The 19,589-nt window shown below is 48.2% G+C and overlaps 2 protein-coding genes across 2 annotated transcripts in view; both read left to right on the forward strand.

Moving 5' to 3' along the window:
* Nucleotides 1-773: 773 nt before the first annotated feature.
* h2ax (H2A.X variant histone) lies at nt 774-1,399 on the forward strand. Its single transcript, XM_079738346.1, has one exon. It carries the CDS (start codon nt 819-821, stop codon nt 1,251-1,253), a length of 435 nt encoding a protein of 144 aa, XP_079594472.1. The 5' UTR covers nt 774-818; the 3' UTR covers nt 1,254-1,399.
* Nucleotides 1,400-5,225: 3,826 nt separating this feature from the next.
* Nucleotides 5,226-19,589, forward strand: part of phldb1a (pleckstrin homology-like domain, family B, member 1a) — a gene marked incomplete at its 5' end in the record, with an annotated part of 32,512 nt that continues 18,148 nt past the window's right edge. The window contains 8 exons of the mRNA XM_079738163.1: nt 5,226-5,291; nt 10,113-10,223; nt 10,516-10,639; nt 11,316-11,486; nt 13,069-13,170; nt 14,321-15,357; nt 17,978-18,253; nt 18,725-18,880. Of these exons, the coding sequence (XP_079594289.1) occupies nt 5,226-5,291; nt 10,113-10,223; nt 10,516-10,639; nt 11,316-11,486; nt 13,069-13,170; nt 14,321-15,357; nt 17,978-18,253; nt 18,725-18,880 (2,043 nt within the window). The remainder of the gene's footprint in view (nt 5,292-10,112; nt 10,224-10,515; nt 10,640-11,315; nt 11,487-13,068; nt 13,171-14,320; nt 15,358-17,977; nt 18,254-18,724; nt 18,881-19,589) is intronic.

The following is a 19,589-nucleotide window of genomic DNA, read 5'->3' on the forward strand; positions in this document are numbered from 1 at the left end:
ATTCAGGTTGAGTAAAAAAACATTGAATCTGGAGCTACAGGATATAATTGAATTCAACACATGCTGATTTCTCAGGGCTGTATGTCAATATACCGTACAAGAGATATTTCCTGTTTGTTAGTATTTGTTCTTCAAAAGACAACCTTAGTATGTGAAGTAAGGAAAGATGGTCCATTATGTGTGCAGACATCACGTTCAGAACTGCTAATTTAAGACATTTTCTACCGTACGAAAGAAAATAGTTCTTAGATACAAAAATAGGGTCATGACCGCCACAGTTCAAAAGGAAGCCATCACCCAATGTCAATAAACATCTTACTATCTGCGTTTGACCTTTAAATTCGCCAATAAAACCACAAAACAATGTTGTGTAAAAGGTAAGGCAACTATTGTCATATGCCATTTATAATTTGAAATGCCCTCAATGTGAAAATAATGTTTACTATATTGCAAATAAATTATTTTTCAAGCCTTTCAGTCTAGAACAGATGTGTGTGTAGTGTGATTGGCCACGGTTACAGAATGTGCAGAGCGCCAAAATGTTCAAAGTTTTAAAAAAAGCTGTCCTCATTGCCGCTAAAACTTGAGAGGCGGGCACATAAACCAATGGCACGAAGGAGGGAAAATCATCTTCTCGTACCGCGAACCTGATTGGTCATAGGTGAAGTACTCAAACCAATCGTTTTTTTTGTTCATAAGCTAATCAACCGTGTGGGCGGGGCTTGTTCTGTAACGATATATATCCGGGTCAACCTCAACCAGCTACCATCAGCGATCTGCAGTGCTAGTTTTGAGCAGTTACCCCAACGTCATTGAAAATGTCTGGAAGAGGAAAGACCGGAGGAAAGGCCCGCGCAAAGGCGAAGACCCGCAGCTCCAGAGCCGGGCTGCAGTTCCCCGTCGGCCGCGTCCACCGTCTGCTGAGGAAGGGCAACTATGCCCACAGAGTGGGTGCCGGAGCCCCTGTTTACATGGCCGCCGTGCTGGAGTACCTCACCGCCGAGATCCTGGAGTTGGCTGGCAACGCTGCGAGGGATAACAAGAAGTCTCGCATCATCCCCCGCCATCTCCAGCTGGCGGTTCGTAACGACGAAGAGCTGAACAAGTTGCTCGGCGGAGTGACCATCGCCCAGGGAGGCGTGCTCCCCAACATCCAGGCCGTCCTCCTGCCGAAGAAGACCGGCGGGCAGGCTGCGGCGCCCAGTGCCGGCAAGGCGGGGAAGAAGGCCTCGTCTCAGTCCCAGGAGTACTAGGCTGCTGCCCTCCTCAATGACTTGATACCCCAACGGCCCTTTTAAGGGCCACCCAATTCTTCACTGAAAGAGCTTTTTCTTTTATTGCATTCCTCTCGCGTTGTTCTTTGCGTTTTCGCTCCCAATTTTGAATAAACCCTTGTTTATAACAACGACTGATGGTGATTTGTACACTGAGAAACTGGCGTCGAATGGTTTTACATCGTATAACCTTTATGGGGACATTGGGTGTTATCTAAGCGCTATGTCTTGGCCCCTGTGAGCATGGCTGGTCCCATGTTTAGTAGTTTGGGCACATGGTGCACAATAGTGATTGTACTCTCAAAGCGAGACCCGAGTCAAGTAGGCCTAGGACCGTTTTCTGCAGCACTGCAGAAGGTTGTCTGCAAAAGTCATTGCAGTGAAGAAACCTCAAGTTCCTGCAGAGCTGGCATTCTGTTGTGAACATGGATTAGGATTCCGTTCATAAAATACACATCAGGTAAACTCGATGCAGGTAATTTAAAAGTAGCCTGCACTTGTACACTCTTACGGGCATCTATTTTAACAGCCCATATTTAATGATAAAGTAAACCGTTAAACCTTCTGAAATCGTTTCAGTTATATTTTTTAAAATGCAGTTAAAAGTCCATGGCCTCATTGTCATGTGACCTTTGGCAGGCTCAATGTGATATTAAAACTCCCGCCATGACTGTCTATTGGGTAATTAAGCACACATGTTTTTTTAATTATTTTTTTATTCACTCACTGTTTACATCGTGCTCTTGACGGCGTCATACAGGATGCACATTCGCTGCCACACTAAACAGTTTAACTGTAGAATCACACCAGGTGCTTCCTCAAGTAAACAACTGCAAAACATGTCATAATAACGTTGTAGTACTGTGCAAGATTGTTCATCCTACTGACACGTTCGTTTCAGTAGGATTGACGGGCAAATTTCGTGGGTAAGCTTTAGCAAATGGTAATGTATACAAAATCCGTGAAAGCCAGAAAGCCTTAAAACTGAATGCACCGAAACTCGAGTATGATATTATTAACTACCATTTTCACTACAAAAGGCACACTTTAAAAAGCTACCAACGAACTGTGTGTATGTTCAAATGTGAAGGTATATAATGATAAATCGCTATATTTCATTACCATGGGATGAAATTGTTCTTAATTCCGTGTCTATTGTACGGAATCAAAGCTGAATAGTCAAACATAGAAAATAAAATATTTGTTTGTGCACTATACCTACCTCGCCACCAGGGGTCAATGTTTTATTGAAGAAAAAAAAAGTATCCTAGTGGTTAAGAAAGCACTATGTTTTCACCGGCTTCTATACTCTTTAAATACCCGTGTTGCATTATAAGATGGAATTAATGGAATAGCTAAAATATCACTTTACCGAAACACACCAACGCTTGCACCCAGAGCGCAAACGGTTGAGGAACGTTCTTGCGTTCTCGTCTCGACACCAGAGGCATAATAAATCCCAAACGGATTCGCTCATAGATTAGGCTACTCTAGTCTTGATTTTCATACATTTGAGTGTGCAGAACCACTTTACAAATCGATTAATATGGTCATGATCATTCCAGCAGGCATATATGTTAATATATAAAGGTAACATTGTCTGGGTTAAGATATATATTGGTGTGAAGGCGCCTCTATGTTATGAAACCTTGTGTGTTACCATATAACCTGTATTATATTCGGAAAAGGTGAAACAAGTCAATAACTTTAGTAGAGACCAATAGCATTGAATTCACAGTCACACCTGGTAAGTAGGCTTAGGCTAGGCCTACTTCCATCAGAATTCAATGGGCAGTAGATTGGACACTTAAAGCTATAAAAGCACCCCACTCCCTTGCTGTGAAAATGCATATTGGTATTTTGGTTTAAAGGAAGTCTAGCGCTTTCTGTTTCTTTCCAGCCCGCACTTTCTATAGAAATTCTAATGTGAGTCGTTAACTCACAAACTAGTATCAGAACACTTTGCCACCATGGAAATAATTTACGTTCAGATTGACTTGAATTGAATTGTTAAAAAATAATGTGATTGCCTAACCCTAAGCCTACAGGTATGTCAGTATGTAAGGCCTAGCATATTATGGGTTTTTCAAGAAATATTTTTTACATTAAATTTCACTCATGGAACCCAGACATCGAGGAGTAAAATATCATGCAAAGGGGATCTTTCTGTCTACCTTGTGGCGTTTTCTTTGCTTGTAAAGTAAATCGTGACTCATTCATAGCCTACGTGAGACAGACAGAACCATTACTCATGGCTCTGAAAAGGTCTCCAACACTAGCAGCCAAAACGTTCACACTGAGAGGAAAAATGTGGATGTATTTTTGCACCCTCGCCGTCCGACTCGCCTAACTGATCAGATAAAGCAACGCTGGTTTTCCTTAAATAGCCCTAAGAAGTTAATTTAAGTTGATTGATATTACTTAATATGAATATTTTACGTTGTTTTTTTTTACGTCTTTTTACGTTCTCATTTGGCCGAAATATCTTAACCCTCCTTCAAGAACCTTCTGCGACCTGACACAGACATCAAAATAAGGACCAATACACCGGTTACAATGTGATGTCATACAATAACTCATATTTAAGTTTGTTATAATTAGAGCTGAGATGATGGGAAATGGTGAGAAATATTGAATTTAATTGAGAATTCAAAAACCGAAATTCAGTTTTATCGGTTTTCTGGTACAAATGTGCAAAGACTTAAACCCCATATTTGATCCAACGTTTGACAAAAGTGAAACAGCTGGGAGATGTGGACAGTTAAACAATAACTGGTCTGAACTGCAGAACAAATCTGCCTTTTGTTAATGCTGGAATGTGTGTGTGTGTGTGTGTTCAAATGTGTGTGTGTGTGTGTGCGTGTGTGCGTGTGTGTGTGTGTTTGTGTGTGCCTTTAGTGTGTGTGTGTGTGTATGCGTGTGCACATGTGTGCGTGCGTGTTTAAGTGTGTGTGCTTGTTTGTGTGTGTGTGTGTGTGTGTGTGTGTGTGGAGCAACAAGAGACAGATCCAACTCAGGAAAAGAGTGAGGAGATGTGGATGGAGGGATGGAGGAAGGAAAAGAGAGAGAACTAGACAGAGGGGGAGAGGGATGTTTAGGCGGGGCGACACTGTGGGCAGTGAGAGGGGCCGGGTCTGCCTCTGTGTCTGGATCCACAGTGAGGAAGCCCACACCAACTCTAAGAGAAGGACACCAGCATGCCTGTCCCGTTGGGGAGCGCAGAGGATGATCTGTCCACAACGTGAACCTTTGGATTTAAGCTCTGGGGCGCACTAAGAAACATCTCTGGTAATACAATGCATTTTTCTAACTTACTTACTACATGACTACTTGACTGATGAAGGACTTACTGAGGACTGATGCATGTGTCTTATTCACTTTGTGTGTGTGTGTGTGTGTGTGTTTATGTGGGTTGGTAAGTGAGGGAGAGAGAACGATTGTGAGTGAAAATGAGAGAGAAGTATGTGTGCGTTATGAATAAGAGAGAGAGAGAGAGAGAGAGAGAGAGAGAGAGAGAGAGAGAGAGAGAGAGAGAAAGAGAGAGAGACAATCGTCTCTTGTTCAATTCTGAGTTTGAGTGTCCTAATCTCAATGGGGCCAACGGGTTCTTTACAAAGTGTGTGTGTGGCTGTGCTGCCATTTGTGTAGTCCTTTTTTTGTGAAAGACACTATTGTCCCTATTTAAGTACTTGTATCCCCATATTATTTAACCAACACAAAGGCAGGCTCAGTCTCCATTTAACGATACAAGCAGACATTATAGTCGACCAGGTGATGATGATGATGAAGATGACAATGATGTGATGATTATGATGATGATGTTGGTAATGATGATGATGATGAAGGTGTGATGGATCAAGGCCAAAAGCGGCTGGTTGGAGTGTAGAAGTAGAGAGGAGGTGGGAGGAGAGGAGGAGGTGGAGGAGGACAACTGAGGGATGAACAGAGCAATGTTTCTCTGAATGGAGGCCATTTCCTGAGTGGGAGATCCGTCCCAGAAGGGGGGCTCTGCACCAGGTCAGTGGCTGACACATGTACCACACGTTAAGCCATTCAAGGAGGTTGTATGGGCGGTCAATGGGGATGCTTCTGCATGCATTTTAGCTCTATAAAGTAACAGTTGTCTTGGTCGGACCTCTCCTATTCCCGTTTTGTGGTTTGGGTAGGGCAGGCCCATTCATTCTGCCTCTGTTTGTGTTACCATCAGAGACGCTAGACATCACAATAAGTCAAACCACATTTGATTCCAAATCAAACAGAGTTGGGGAATCCCCGATTGTTCAGCACATTGCATAAGTGGATTTGCACTTGTTGCTTCCTCCGTGCTGAGGCGTGGAGCACCGTAGTGTACAGGTGTTCCTGCGGGGCCACAGCCTCCATGAATGGGATCCAAGTATGAGTTTCCGTGTTAAAAACAGCACTGCCCTGCAGTGCATTTTTGTGGCTTTGGGGTTTTTCAGTACTGCACCATTTTCCATGTGTCTCACAGTTTGGCGGTAACATCGGATGTGCTCCTCGGGGTGAGAGGTGTGAGATTTTCTTTTAACCCTCCCTATTCCTCCGCTCTTAACGTGCGACCCGACACGCTAAACGGAGGTGTTTCTTCTTCCACTGTGTTGGATTCCTGTGGTCTGTGCATCGTTTGGTCTGAACTCCAGTTTCCACACTGGATCTCGCTTTCTTATGGAAACGGCTGGAGAAAGTGTGTCCCTGGATGTTTACGACTGGTACTACGACTGCCAAAACGTTTCTGTGTCTTCCTGTTTATTTGCAAATGAGATGGCTTTTTTTAACGTTCTTAAAAAAGAACAATATTTTTGTCCCACCAGTCCCAAGTGGATCAACCCCTATGTGGGTCCCATTGGAACTCACGGGCCAAAAGGAATCTAATCAGCACCTATTAGCTGTGTTTGGTGGGGGTTTCCCATACATTTCTAGTGACTATGGTAAACTGTTAACGCCGACCTCCACTCCCTGTTGCCTCAACTCAAACAGTTGTCTATATGGTTAGCATCGCTGCCTCCGCTTTCTCCCCCCTCTGCATTTCCGCCGGCACTTCTGAAGTGACCCCGACCATGGGAAGTGACTCTAGAGAGATCAATAGTTGACTGTTTCTTTCCCTTGCTCTCCTACTCTCTCTCTCTCCCACTCTCTCTCCCTTACACTCGCTCACTTACACTCTCTCTCTCTCTCTCTCTCTCTCTTTCTTTCCTCTCTCCCCCAAAAGATTTTCCTGTGGGACATCTGAAAGAGATGGCTCATGGGCTGGCCGACTTCCTGTGGAACATAGTGTTTTTGTATTCCAGCCACCAAGGAACGGATTAAACACAGCTGTACTCAACAAGCCTTTCCTTCTCCACCACCTCAGCTCCACCTCCCTCCCCCACTACTACGACTCCAACCCACCCACCTGATCATCTGTATTACTGCCATGTGTATACGTGTCTTCAAACAGGAAGTTGCTGTTTTTAATAACATTTCTGTTGACAATGTGAATTCCATCAGGGATCCCCATCGTCTGGAGTAGTCGGCCTCACCCGTGTGTTAACTTAAGCAATCAGAAAAAAAACAAACACACCACGCACCAGAGCATGCCCAGTGACACATTTGTACCGGCCTTATTTAATCTTCAGTGCTGAGTCTCAAAATAAGTGTATTTGTATTAGGGAAGGACACGTTTCCAAGGAGTGAAGATTGTTTGTTCAGCATGCTCATGTATTTGTGCTGGGATAAGTTTATCCAAATATTGGTATGAATAGAAATACATTAACCCCTGTACGTAGCTGAATAGGGAAGGCCTACACTACTGTCTTTTGTTATATTTTACAACATCGGTCATAATGGTGGTACTTGAGGGGGGACAAATATTTTCTGAAGTGGTACGCGGTATAAAAAGTTTAAGAACCGCTGTCAGTGGTTATGGTGGTGGACTCCCAGCCAACATGTACCGGGTGTGGGCCTCGATGTAGTAGTCTATACCTGTAGGCTTCTGAGCAAGATGCCTGACCCCTTACCAGCTCTATAAGAACGCAAATCCAAGGAAACGACGTGAGCTGCTTTGACTAAAAGTTTCTGCAAAAAAAAAAAAAAAATAATCAAATGATCAATAATCATTTGGATATCTGAAACTATCGGAAAACTTGAATAAATGAAAACCTGATTGGGAAATCAGACCAGGAAGTGTAGCCAGGAGAGCTTCAGAAGCATTCAAGACTGTGTTTAGGAAGTCAGCCCCAAATGTTTCCCAGCCACCCTCCCTCTTCTGGGCTACAAGTGGATAGGGCGGGGTGGGGGTGTGGATGTGGGGGCTGAAGGTGTAACCCTGCACTGGGATTGGGGGTGAGGGAGGGAAAGAGGGCAGTGGAACGGTAGGAGTGGTGGTGGTGACAGTGGGGGTGTGTTGTAGCAAGGTTAGGAACACAGCTCCAGCGGTGAGGTTGAATGAAAGCGGAAGGCAGGAAGACATCAACATGAAGCCCTAAAGGACTGACACTAGGCTGGGATGAAGGTAGCTCGCACACGGCACAGCTGCTGAGGGGACAAGCAGCAGAAGAAGAAGAGGAGATGGAGGGGGATCAGATGGTGAGGGCTGGCTCGTCTCATCTGTTGAACCTCCCTATGGTGGAGAAGCTTGTTTGTTTGTGAGTGCTGTGGAGTGCATGTCATTGGATCAGACGTGTGTGTTACGTGTGTTTGTTTGTGCGTGTTACAGTACAGTTGAGCTAAACACCGGCTCCGTGACGGTATCTTAAATGTGTGTCACATTAGCAAGTCAGGGTTCATCCATCGTTATGATGAGTTTATTATTTACAGCGTCGTGTATTTTAGATCCATTTCTGAAAGCTCACTCGTCAATCTCTTTATATGAAGAAGTCATTCCTCTTTAAAAGTACCAGCCCAGACTCTGTGGCTGGCCGGGTCTATTTTCAGAAGCCCGTGGCAACGCTAAAGGGCAGAACTGGCCCGGTAATGACTGGTTATAGAGGGAGGCCATGGATTTGCAGCCCTTAAAACTATTCCCTTGGCTGGGTGTGTACACAGAATCTGTGAGGTTTATGGAAGCATTCGTGTGGTTGTGTGTGTGTGTGTGTGTGTGTGTGTGTGTGTGAGAGCGAGCAAGTGAGAGTGTGTATGTGTGAGTGTGTCTGTTTGACTGTCTGTATAAGTTTGTGTGTGAGAGAGAGATTGAGTACAGATAGATAGAGAGAGTCATTAAGAGATAGAGATAATGTAACAGGTTGTGTCTGTCTCTCTCTGTCTCTGTCTCTCTCTGTCTCTCTCTCTCTGTCTCTCTCTCTCTCTCTCTCTCTCTCTCTCTCTCTCTGTCTCTCTCTGTCTCTTACCCCCCCCCCTCCCCAGCCCTACCTAATTGTGTTGGATATGGGAGGGTCAGAGCAGGCCAGTGTTGTAGGAGTGTGTGTGTGTGTGTGTGTGTGTGTGTGTGTGTGTGTTTGTGTGTGGGTGTGTGTGTGTGTGTGTGTGTGTGTGAGTGTGAGTGAGATTGTGTGTTGGGGGGCACTAGGGACAAGTATCACTGCATAACAGAGAGGGAGCCTGTATTCTCTGTGCTTCCTGTGCCCACCGAGTCATATACATCCCCCCCCACACACACACAAACACACACACACACACACACACACACACACACACACACACACACACACACACACACACACACACACACTGGGTACAATTGTACGGCCTAGTCATCCACCGGCTGCCTCACCCTGGGGTGACATCACTGAGAGCAGGGACAGCACCCGGCTTTCCACACTGACCAATGGGCTTCCAGAATAGCCGGGTCTCGATGAGGTGGGCGAGACGGAGCTGTGATGTCATCAGTGAGAACTAAAAGAGCCCTATTGGTTTACTATTTGGAGAACAAGAGATGGAACTCGTAATTTTACTTTGCAAGCATAGGGGTTAGTATATTTTGGCTTGTTAGTATATTTTGGCTTTTTGAAAAACAAAAAAAATTCAATAAGATGAGATAAGCTGTTAAATATCCAGGTAAACATCAAGCTTTTTGGTGTAATGGGGGATTTAGTTTGTCTGTTTATTGATCAAATCCAAATAATGCTACGGTCAAGAAAGTTTCTACAGTGGCTAAGCTTAGGTATCATCTACAGACAGTCTGACTGACACACACACAGATGAATGTCTGCTTTTCCAGGAAAGTGTTTGTTTGTTCACCTGTGTGTTTATCTGTGGAAGAGATACAGACAGGGACAGGGTCACGTGAGTCGGTTGTCTTATCTTTGGGTTGCTTCTTCCTTCGGTGGATTTCAGCGGGCATGGGTGGACATCTGGATGTTATCAACAGCATCTGTCTGCTGTGAATGCCGAGTTCGTCTCCGGGAGATTCTGTTATGAGTCATGGAGAATCACAGTCAGTATTGGCGATGAACCAGCGTCTCCTCTCCACCTGCAGCACACATGCACCACAACACACGCTCACTAGCTCCAACATCAAGAGCACGTTAGACACAGTGAGCACAGCATAACAAAGCCGCCGTTGGCCCGCAATGCCTGCTAGCGTTTCGGATAGCTGCCGGTGTTTTGTCAGGAGGTGGCGTCAGAGATTCAGGGAGACCTTTTCGACACTTTTTCTTGGCAACCCTTTAAAAAGATAAATCACAGACCAGTGGCAACTTGTGGCTCTCCGGGCGATGTGGAGGGACGCGTTTCGTTTCTTTCAGAGGGAGTGAACGTCACGTGTGTGTGGAAGTGGGACAGCTCCGAAAAGAGAGCAGTGTGCTAATTGCACTGCTACCGTAGTACGACTATTCCCCCAGCAGCGGTTGGACCTGACATGTTTCCACTGCCTGTCTTCTCCAGGAGTTGAGTGTTGCGTCCAGTACAAGCCCAGATACGCCCGCTGACATGGAGCACGCCGGCAGGACTACCGGAGGGGAGCGAGGACCCCGGCAGACCCACCAGGTCATACAGGTGAGTCCCGCCTGGTCTCTCTGCTGCCCTCCTCTGGGACACTTTGATCTTTTCCTGTCTTAATGTACCAGGATTCTCAGAACAAGGCTCACTAAAGCAATGCACATTGACTGTACTGTTTCCACTATTGAGAATATGTTTGCCAGTTCTGGATGGCTTAAGGTTTGGTTGTGTGTGGTCAAAGCTTTCTGTGCATAATGTGCTCAAGGTGGAGCTTTTAAAAGTGGAAATGGTCGAGCAGAAAGTGTGTGGGAGCAGAGGGGGATGAGGATTGCATTGTGTGTGTTTACAGGGTACTCCTCTAGACGTGTTTGACACAGGAAAGTCCCTGAAGGTCCAGGCAGAGCGCCCCCACTTGGTCAGTTTGGGAAGTGGACGCCTGAGTGTAGCCATCACCCTGCTGCCCCTGCTCGAAGGTAAGCCTTTATTGGCTTGTCTCTCTCTCTCTCTCTCTCTCTCTCTCTCTCTCTCTCTCTCTCTCTCTCTCTCTTGCTCTTGTATGTGTGTGCGTATGTGTTTCTCTTTGTAGCTCTCACGTTCCCTCTCTCTTTTAGGCACAATTATTAATTTATTAAGAGAATTTATTATGGTGTATCACATTAATTGACTTGAGGACATCGAACGATTCCATTTTGCATCACATTGACTTCATCTCCTAAACACTGTAAACACACCTTCAAAGTCCTGTCATGCAAATCATCCGATTGGTGCATCCATTCGATAGCCGATTGGTGACTCACCCCAGCAACAGTGAGCTCGACACGTTTAATCAGAGCGTGGCAAGATACAAGATACACAAAACTTGACTTCAACACGATCATGGTGGGGGATGATCTCTTTCAATACAGGGTTAGGGCTGGGCTGGGCTCTGAATCCACCTCCACCCAACCTCAGTACACATATCAACATATAGACACCAAACCGGGCCACACAGGTGTAAAAACAACAGTAAACAGGAGGAAACAACGTGGTGATGAGTTTATTACTGCACGGTTCAGGGTTTAACCTCCCTACGATACCCGATCCGAGGCGTCGGGGGCATGTCCCACGTCTGTCTTCATGCGTCTTCCCTGTGCTGTGTGGCTGCGTCAGGGAGGACCACGCTGGGCAGCGAGGGGGCAGACATCCCCCTGCAGGGCGCGGGCGTGGCCCCCCAGCACTGCTACATCCAGCACCAGGAGGGCTGCCTCACCCTCTACCCCTGTGGGAACCAGTGCTCTGTGGACGGCCTGGCCGCCACCAGGCCCACGCGCCTCACCCAAGGTAGCACAGAGCGATAGAGACAGCAGCCCATCGGCCGTCTGTCCGTCTGACTGTCTGTCTGTCTGTCAGACTGGCTGAATGTCTGTCTATCTGTCGGTCTGTCTGTCTGTCTGTCTGTCTGACTGTCTGTCTGTCTGTCAGACTGGCTGAATGTCTGTCTATCTGTCTGTCTGTCTATCTGTCTGACTGACTGTCTGTCTGTCTGTCAGACTGCCTGAATGTCTGTCTGACCACATTGTCAAAATGGAAATGTGGTCCCCTGTCCTTTTTCCTCTCTAGTACAGTAACTGGAATGTATCCTCAAATATATAAGCAAAAGCCCATCATGGACTTGGGAAAGAAATAAAAACATACCAAAACCCAACTTTTCTTTGGTGATCCATTTAAAGACTATTGGGTCCAGAGACTACAATTCACCCAAAGAATAAACATTGAGTATCCAACCAAAAATATTGTTATTTCACTAAACGTCAGTGAAAGACAAAGATCGGCAGTGTTACTCGTTTGAGGTCCTCCTGGCCTAAAACAAAGCTCACGTCAAACCTATGGACAGTTACAAAATTATGCACACTTGTGAGCTTGAACCCAATGCACTATTTACAGCACAACCAAGAGACCCACCCCCCACCCTACTCCCACCCCCCCACCCTACTCCCACCCCCCCACCCTACTCCCCCCATCCTCCACCCTACTCGCTCACTGCTCATGACACAGGACTCCAGCCCAAAGCCCACAACCATAATGCCCCTCAAGACAGAGTTAGCCTCCAGCGCGTGTAGCCGGGGTCAGCTGCTATATAACCGCTACACTTTAAGGACCTACTGCAGCCACTTGCTGTTCAAGGTGTTGTTTTTGTTGTATGTTGTTCCCTATGGGGGGTTTCAACTTTGCGTTGGTAAGGACAGGGAGTTAATCCATGCTGGGGTGAGTTGTTATCTCTGTTTGTGTGATTGCTTGTACAGTAACGAGGTGCATTGAAGCGAGACTGCTTATTAATTATGCATGCAAGTCAAATTCCCATGATGATACTGTGTTGAATGTGTTGACACATTTAGTGACACAAGGGACATTATGAGATTAGATTAGTCACTTTTGCACATATTTGGTTTCTTTCTACGCTTCACTTATTCCCTCACACTTACTGTAATATGGAAGTTCACATTTTGCTGAAAGGTATTTCTGCCAGAAGGCCACGTGACATTACAATGTGCCTCTAAAGCATGCAACCATATTTTTAAACATAAATTGTAATATTGTTTCACAGATTCATAGGGTACTGAAAATAATTAGGTATTAAATAAAAACAAATTTGACATATTGGAATAGTCAGTCAATTGTATTATTAAAATTCAGTTTAATCCCTAATCTAATGTACAGTATATGTAAGAAGATTTCTTTGTAATGTGGTCTGACATCATAAACACATTAAGCATGAATCTAAAGGTATATATTTTTCAGGTTACTCACCAATCCTAACCTCCTATGTTCCACCATCTCTGTTGTTTTCTACACCTTCATGTGGACGTTACCCCTTACGGCAACATGTTGCTAACTGCCTCTGGGTGGTCCTCTTCACTGACAGGGTGCATGCTGTGTTTTGGCCAGTCTGCCTTTTTCCGTTTCAACCACCCCGAGGAAGCCCTCAGGATGAAGAGTATGAACGCCAGCAGAACTCATCAAGCAGGTGAACACGTAATTACACTTATATACCCACCTGCTTATCTTATTTCAACATTTCAACATACAGCTTACATTTTATTTAATAAAATAAACCCCCAGGTTATCTTATTTAAAAATGTAATGCTACTGTTGCCACATGTAATGCATGTGTTATGTTATTGTTTATTTTTATTTTGAACTTATGCAGTAGTTCTCTGTCCCCAGCATCCAATGCAGGAGCAATAACGGTCCAAAGTTATAATTTGTACAAGTCTCCTCCATTATCAGCAACCTGGTTTATTCAATCATTACTCGGCACCCAGGGTCTGACCCCAATAAAAAGAGAATTGATTGAATCAGTGGCTATATAAAACCGTCAGACTCGAAAATAAGCCCTTTTCTTCTGATTCACTGGCTTTGAAACACTAGCGGTTCCTTCTATTATGTTTGGTTATTTTTCTGCCCCGTTGCCTGGAGCATTAGCTTCCTTCCTTGCTCTTTACCTTGCTGCTGAGTCTATATCAGACCCATTCTCCCCTGACCTTATAGCGGTCCAACCCGTGGTGGCTGACCTACACTATGAGCAGCCACGCCTGCTCTCTCTGCTGTGTGTGTGTTCGTGCCCACACTTTTCCTGCCTAAGGCCCAGATTGCACGCGGTCTAATTGAAGCATGTAGCTGTAGACTTTATATTTAGCAGCTCCAGATCCCTATAGGATTACCACACTAAGGAACAACACATCCTAGCCTTCCTATGGGCTACATTAGCCTCTGTCTGTTAACTACATGCTCACATGAATGTAGTGTGTGTGTGTGTGTGTGTGTGTGTGTGTGTGTGTGTGTGTGTGTGTGTGTGTGTGTGTGTGTGTGTGTGTGTGTGTGAATGCGTTCGCATGCATGCGTTTTTTTGTGTCTGTGTATGTCTGTGTGTGTTTGTGTCTAGGTGTGTGTGTCTTGGTGTGTGTGTCTAGGTGTGTGTGTCTTGGTGTGTGTGTCTAGGTGTGTGTGTGTGTGTGTGTGTGCATGTGTTTGTGTCTGGGTATGTGTGTCTAGGTTTGTATGAGCGTGTGTCTAGGTGTGTGTGTGTCTAGGTGCACACACACACACGCATGTATGTGTGTATTGTCTGTATTTATTCCCTTTCAATGAGACAGATCCAATGATCTCCCTCGCAGACTTCAGCAACGTTCCCAACGGCGGTGGTATTCCAGGTCCGACTGACCACCAGGATAACCCAGGCCACAGCACCATGATCCACGCGGACCCCCAGCTCCGGGACCCTCTGGGGTTCAGTGATTACGACCGCCCCTCCCCCTGCTCCTCATCATCCTCCGGTCCCGGACAGAACCCGAGCGGCAGACTGACGGCCCCCACGCGACCCCCCTGCTCCCCGGGGGCCAAACCGGTCCCGGTGCCACGCCCGCGGGCCTCCCCTCCCGCGGCCCCCAGCGACGGCTCCGGGGCCCGGGTCGCCGAGAGCCCCCGGTCCCTCCGTGGCAGCAGAGGGGATGTCTCCGTAGGCCCCAGCCCCAGTCCGTCCCCCGCGGCCCCGCAGAGACCCACCCCACGGGGCTCCCCGGCCCCGCCGGCCCGCCCCAGAGTCCCGGGCCCCTCCCTGCACAACCGGCCGCCCAGTCCCGTGCGGGAACAGGGCCAGCTCCGCCCCCGCAAAGAGGACGTCGCCCCCCAGAAACAAAGGACTCCGGAGGGGGCCGGAGGCAGCAGCCAGAGAGAGCTGCCGCCCCACAGCTCCTTCATGTCCCGGAGCACGACAGCTGGATTCCTCCAGGGCTCGTCGTCCTCCTCCCTCACTTCACACCCCTCCGCCGCCGGCGGAGCTGCCTCGGAGAGCCCCCGCGGCCAACGCAAGGCCCAGCCCCAGATCCAGGCCCCCCCTGGCGGGATGGTCCGCGAGCAGCCCCGGCGCCGCCCGAGGACCAACTCCGGCTCCTGTCCCGGGATCCAGGGCTCCTCGGTCTCTCTCGCCGGGTCCTCGCCCCTCACCAGCCCCGGGAGGCAGAGGAAAGTATCCCACGGGGCCGCTGCAGCGGGGCCCGCGTCCGGCAGGGACCCCTCCTCTGGCCCCGCGAGGCCCCGCGCCAGAGAGCGGAAGAACAGCATCTCGGAGATCAGCGACAACGAGGGCGAGCTGCTGGAGTACCACCGCTGGCAGCGGGAGGAGCGGCTCCGCGAGCAGGAGATGGAGAAGCAGGTGAGGCTCCCTGGTGCTGTGCCCCTATCAGCTGTGGTTCCTAATGCAGGCCCTTATGGCAGATCTGGTGTGCCAGTGGCCCTGTAAGGTCCAGCTCCGTACCAGTCTGAAGTGGGACAAGTATAGCATCAACAATGGCAGACATCATCGAATATCTGCATTGGGGTAGGGGAGGGGTATATCTTCCAGCAGAGCTTCCAAGGGGATTACTGGCACTGGTTAGCCAACGTTAGCCCTGAGTGACAGCACGGTGTGTATTCCCTTCACGCAGCCCGCTCGGAGGAATCTAAAGAGCAGTGGGCGTGGCTGCTCACCACACTACACTATATTTACCTTTCCTCGGGCGGGACTGAAGCCGCTCCCTTCACTTCTTGGACTTCCTTCTCACGGAAGTCGTGTGGATTTTATAATCCATGCTGAATCTCTACTACCAACCACTCTGCCTACCACAGCTCCCCTCCAGCCATGCACGTGGCCCACAGACTACTGCTCAACCCCCACCTCCCCCCCCCCCACCCCCCAACCCAGCCGGCATTCGACAGCTGCAGGGGGAGGGGGTGTGGGGACTTGGCGCGAGGGAGGAATTCCTGGCTTTCCATGTACACAGGCTATTTCAGTGACCAAATGGATTCTGGTAATAAATACGAGTGGAGTGACGACACGCGCTTGTGTCTGAGCAGGAGGTCTCTGGAGGCTGGTGTGGCCTCACCATGCAGAGGTTGGCGTCAGAGCTGGACCGTGTGATTGGGAGATCAGTGCGCTGGTTAGGAGGAATTGACTGGACTGGCTACGGCGTTGCTGCAGTCATTTGCTGCACCACTTTTGTTGTTTGGGTTGTCGTCATGGGTGACTCGCTGTTGCATTGGTGCTGTGACACCGAACAGCATCGAAATGTATAAATCATTCTTAACACACTGTTTAAATCAAGGTATAATAGAAGCACATTTTTAGTTCACTGAAGCTGACTTCTGCAGCCTGATTGAACAATAGGACTGGAGGTGCAAGCCTTTAAGCATTGCTTTGGGTTCTTTGGTAACGAATTCTATTGTGTTTATCGTACATCTACAAATAGACATTGTTGTTAATATTCAGCGCTATCTGAGCTCACGGTATTGTCACTATGTCCGGTGAATTGTTGTTGTTTTTTGCACAAGGTATTACCACCAGAGACAAACAGCTGTCACAGTTTCCTTGTGATGAAAGTAAGCGCGGTTATTTTAGCTAGTGGATGACTGACATTCCACAGCATCCTCTGCTGTGTGCTGGAGAGTGAGTCAACGGATGCAGCCGTCCTCAACCAAGTGGTTTGTGATCTTAACCCTGCTTTAATGAAGCATAACCACGTGTTTACATCACAGAGTGGACTCAAATATACACCTGGTAGGTTCCTAGGACAAGTAGGTTCCTAGGACATTTAGTATTGTCTCTTCGCTTTCTCTCCAATGAAGCAGGTTGAAGTGAATTATGACACTGAAACTATAAGTTTAATTGTAAAACATATTTTGCAGGACTGGATACTTTCAAATTACAGTGTGGTCTGGGACCGAAGACTGGATGATTGCGGACAGGACATTACTGTAGCAAGTGAAATCCCCTTTGAAAAATGCTAGGAATGGGGAAACATTCTGTCTGTGAACTGAATGTGAATGAGATGTTCTGACTTCTGGCAAGGGAGGGAAAGATAACAGAGAGGCAAACTTGTCTTGTCAGCACAGTGCTTCGGTGCAAGATTCCTGAACCGAACAATGTATTGTTCAGTAGGTACAAATGAAACTATCCCACCTCGTCTTAGTGCTATACAACGTGACTCAGCAGGCTCACACGGTTCAAGACACCGCTGGAGTAGCGTAACAGATCCTCTGTGCGCTGGGTTCTGGAGAATCTAGACGTAAAATGTGATCTTGTCCCGGCCCAACTGTATAACGTCCCTGTACTGTATAGTCTGCCATGGACCCTCCTCGTGGTGAGAGGGAGAAAACTATTCCAGCGCTGTGTGTCTTCTGCTATCGGGTTGCAGGGGCCGTCCACCGCCAACGCTCGACAGCTGCCCAAACAGGACAATGTCAGCCAAGGGCGCCCGCCGCCCTGCAACACGAGCCGCATGACGTGCCAACACCACTGCTGCGTCTCAATTGCGAGAAAGCCTCCTAAATAGACGGCAAATATATAGGTAATAAGGTGGCACAGGACCCTCCCGATTCCTGAATTCAATAGGAGGCGTAGGAGACTAGGTGGTTGGTGCCTTGATTTAGCAGAATTCCAAAGGAAGCATTCACGCGATTCCCCCTCGTGATACAGACCCGGCCCGTGTCTAGCCACCAACCCCCTGTTCCCCCTGCTCCATGCACGCCACGGTGGATCAGGCGGTAGAGCGGGTTGACGAACCCCGGCTCCTCCTAGCTGAGGGCCGAGGTGTCCCTGAGCGAGACGCCTCACCCTGACCGCTCCCGACGAGCGGGCCGCCGCCCTGCGTGGTCGACTCCGCCGTGGGTGTGTGAACGTGTGAACGAATGGTTGCGGGTCGCTTTTGGATAAAAGAGTCAAACATCCCCTAAATGTTAACGCATTCACGCGATGCCTCCTGATGACCCCCCCGCCCCCCGTTCCCTCTGCTCTGCAGGAGCGCCAGAGACTGGAGTCCATTCTGAGTCTGTGTGCGGAGTACAACACCGACCGGGAGGACCTGCAAGGGGACCCAGGGGAGGCCACGAGGGAGGGGCTGTTCCCCAGAGCCGGGGAGGGGGCCACTACCAGGGGCCCCTGCACGGACACGGGAGGCTGGAAGGGCCTGCATGGAGGAGGAGGAGGAGGAGGAGACAAGCCCCGTATGACGGCGGAGAACGAGGAGGAGAACCAGAGAGAGGAGTCCAGCAGCACTGAGAGCACTCACCAAGAGGTAGGGGTTGGGACCTTTGACCTTTGACCCATGACCCTAGCTTTCACGCACTTTGGAATGCACACACGTGTAGATGTGTGTGAGGGAGTTAGAAAGGCATGAGTAGGAACGAGGGACAGGTTCTGTTGTGTTTGGTGTGTTGTCAGGGTCCGCTGTTGATCAATGAATCAGCGCCCACCTATGGGCAAAGGCAAGTTATTTACCTTGAAGATACACTTCACCCTCCTTGTCTTGTTTAGAAGGCTGTTTTAATTGGACGGCTCTGCCTTTTCCTTTGCGCACTGGTCTGGAGATGTGGCTAGCCTCGCTCCACCAGGGCCTCTTCCTCAAACGTCTTCCCAGCCAGTCAAAGCCAGTTCCAACCACAGGAGGCTACTGTGCAAACATACAGAGACACTGGTGAGGGGGTTCTGCATCGCTGGTTCCTCCATGGTCCTAACCCAGGGCTTATCCCCCCCCCCCCCCCTCCAGTGTGAAGACCTGCTGGTGGAGCTGGGCCGTGGCCCCGGCCCTCGGGAGCAGCACACCCCTCTGGGGGAGGAGAGGAGCCGGGCCCTGGGCCGCGTGGATGAACTCAGCAGCAGGGTCAGCGAGCTGGACCTGCAGCTGCAGGAGACTAGGCAGGAGGTAGGCATGAAAGCACAGCCACACATGAACCCACGCACACTATTATCATGCACACACACATGCACACACGTGTTGCACACATGTGTGATGTAGCACCCCTTCAGCTACATGCCCTGCCTGCTCCTTAATCTGTTTAATAATCCACTTTAAATCACGTTGGATAAACGTCTCCTAACAAAGGTATAGGAACGTTTAGCATAGCTTGCCATAGTATGCAATCTAATGTTTATCTATTCTCAATAGTATTCCATCTACAGCGCTATTATTTATCTTTTACAAATGAGCCGCCTATAAGACCTGTATATTATGAGCGCATATTTAGACATTTTGCTCCTGGCTTGTGTGTGTGTGTATGTGTGGGTGTGTGTATATGCGTGTTTGTATGCGTGTGTGTGTACTTGTGTGTGTATGTGCGTGGGTGTGTGTATGCGGGTGTGTGTTTGTGTGTGTGTGTGTGTGCTTGTATGTGTATGTGCGTGGGTGTGTGTATGCGTGTGTGTGTTTGTGTTTGTGTGTGTGCGTTTGCATGTGTGTATGCGTGCATGTGTTCGTGTGTGTGTGTGTGTGTGCTTGTACGTGTATGTGCGTGGGTGTGTGTATGCGTGTGTGTGTTTGTGTTTGTGTGTGTGCGTGTGTGTGTGCTTGCTTGTATGTGTATGTGCGTCGGTGTGTGTATGCGTGTTTGTGTTTGTGTGTGTGCGTGTGCATG

The sequence above is a fragment of the Pollachius pollachius genome (assembly GCF_949987615.1).
Source record: "Pollachius pollachius genome assembly, chromosome: 6".
Lineage (NCBI taxonomy): Eukaryota > Metazoa > Chordata > Actinopteri > Gadiformes > Gadidae > Pollachius > Pollachius pollachius.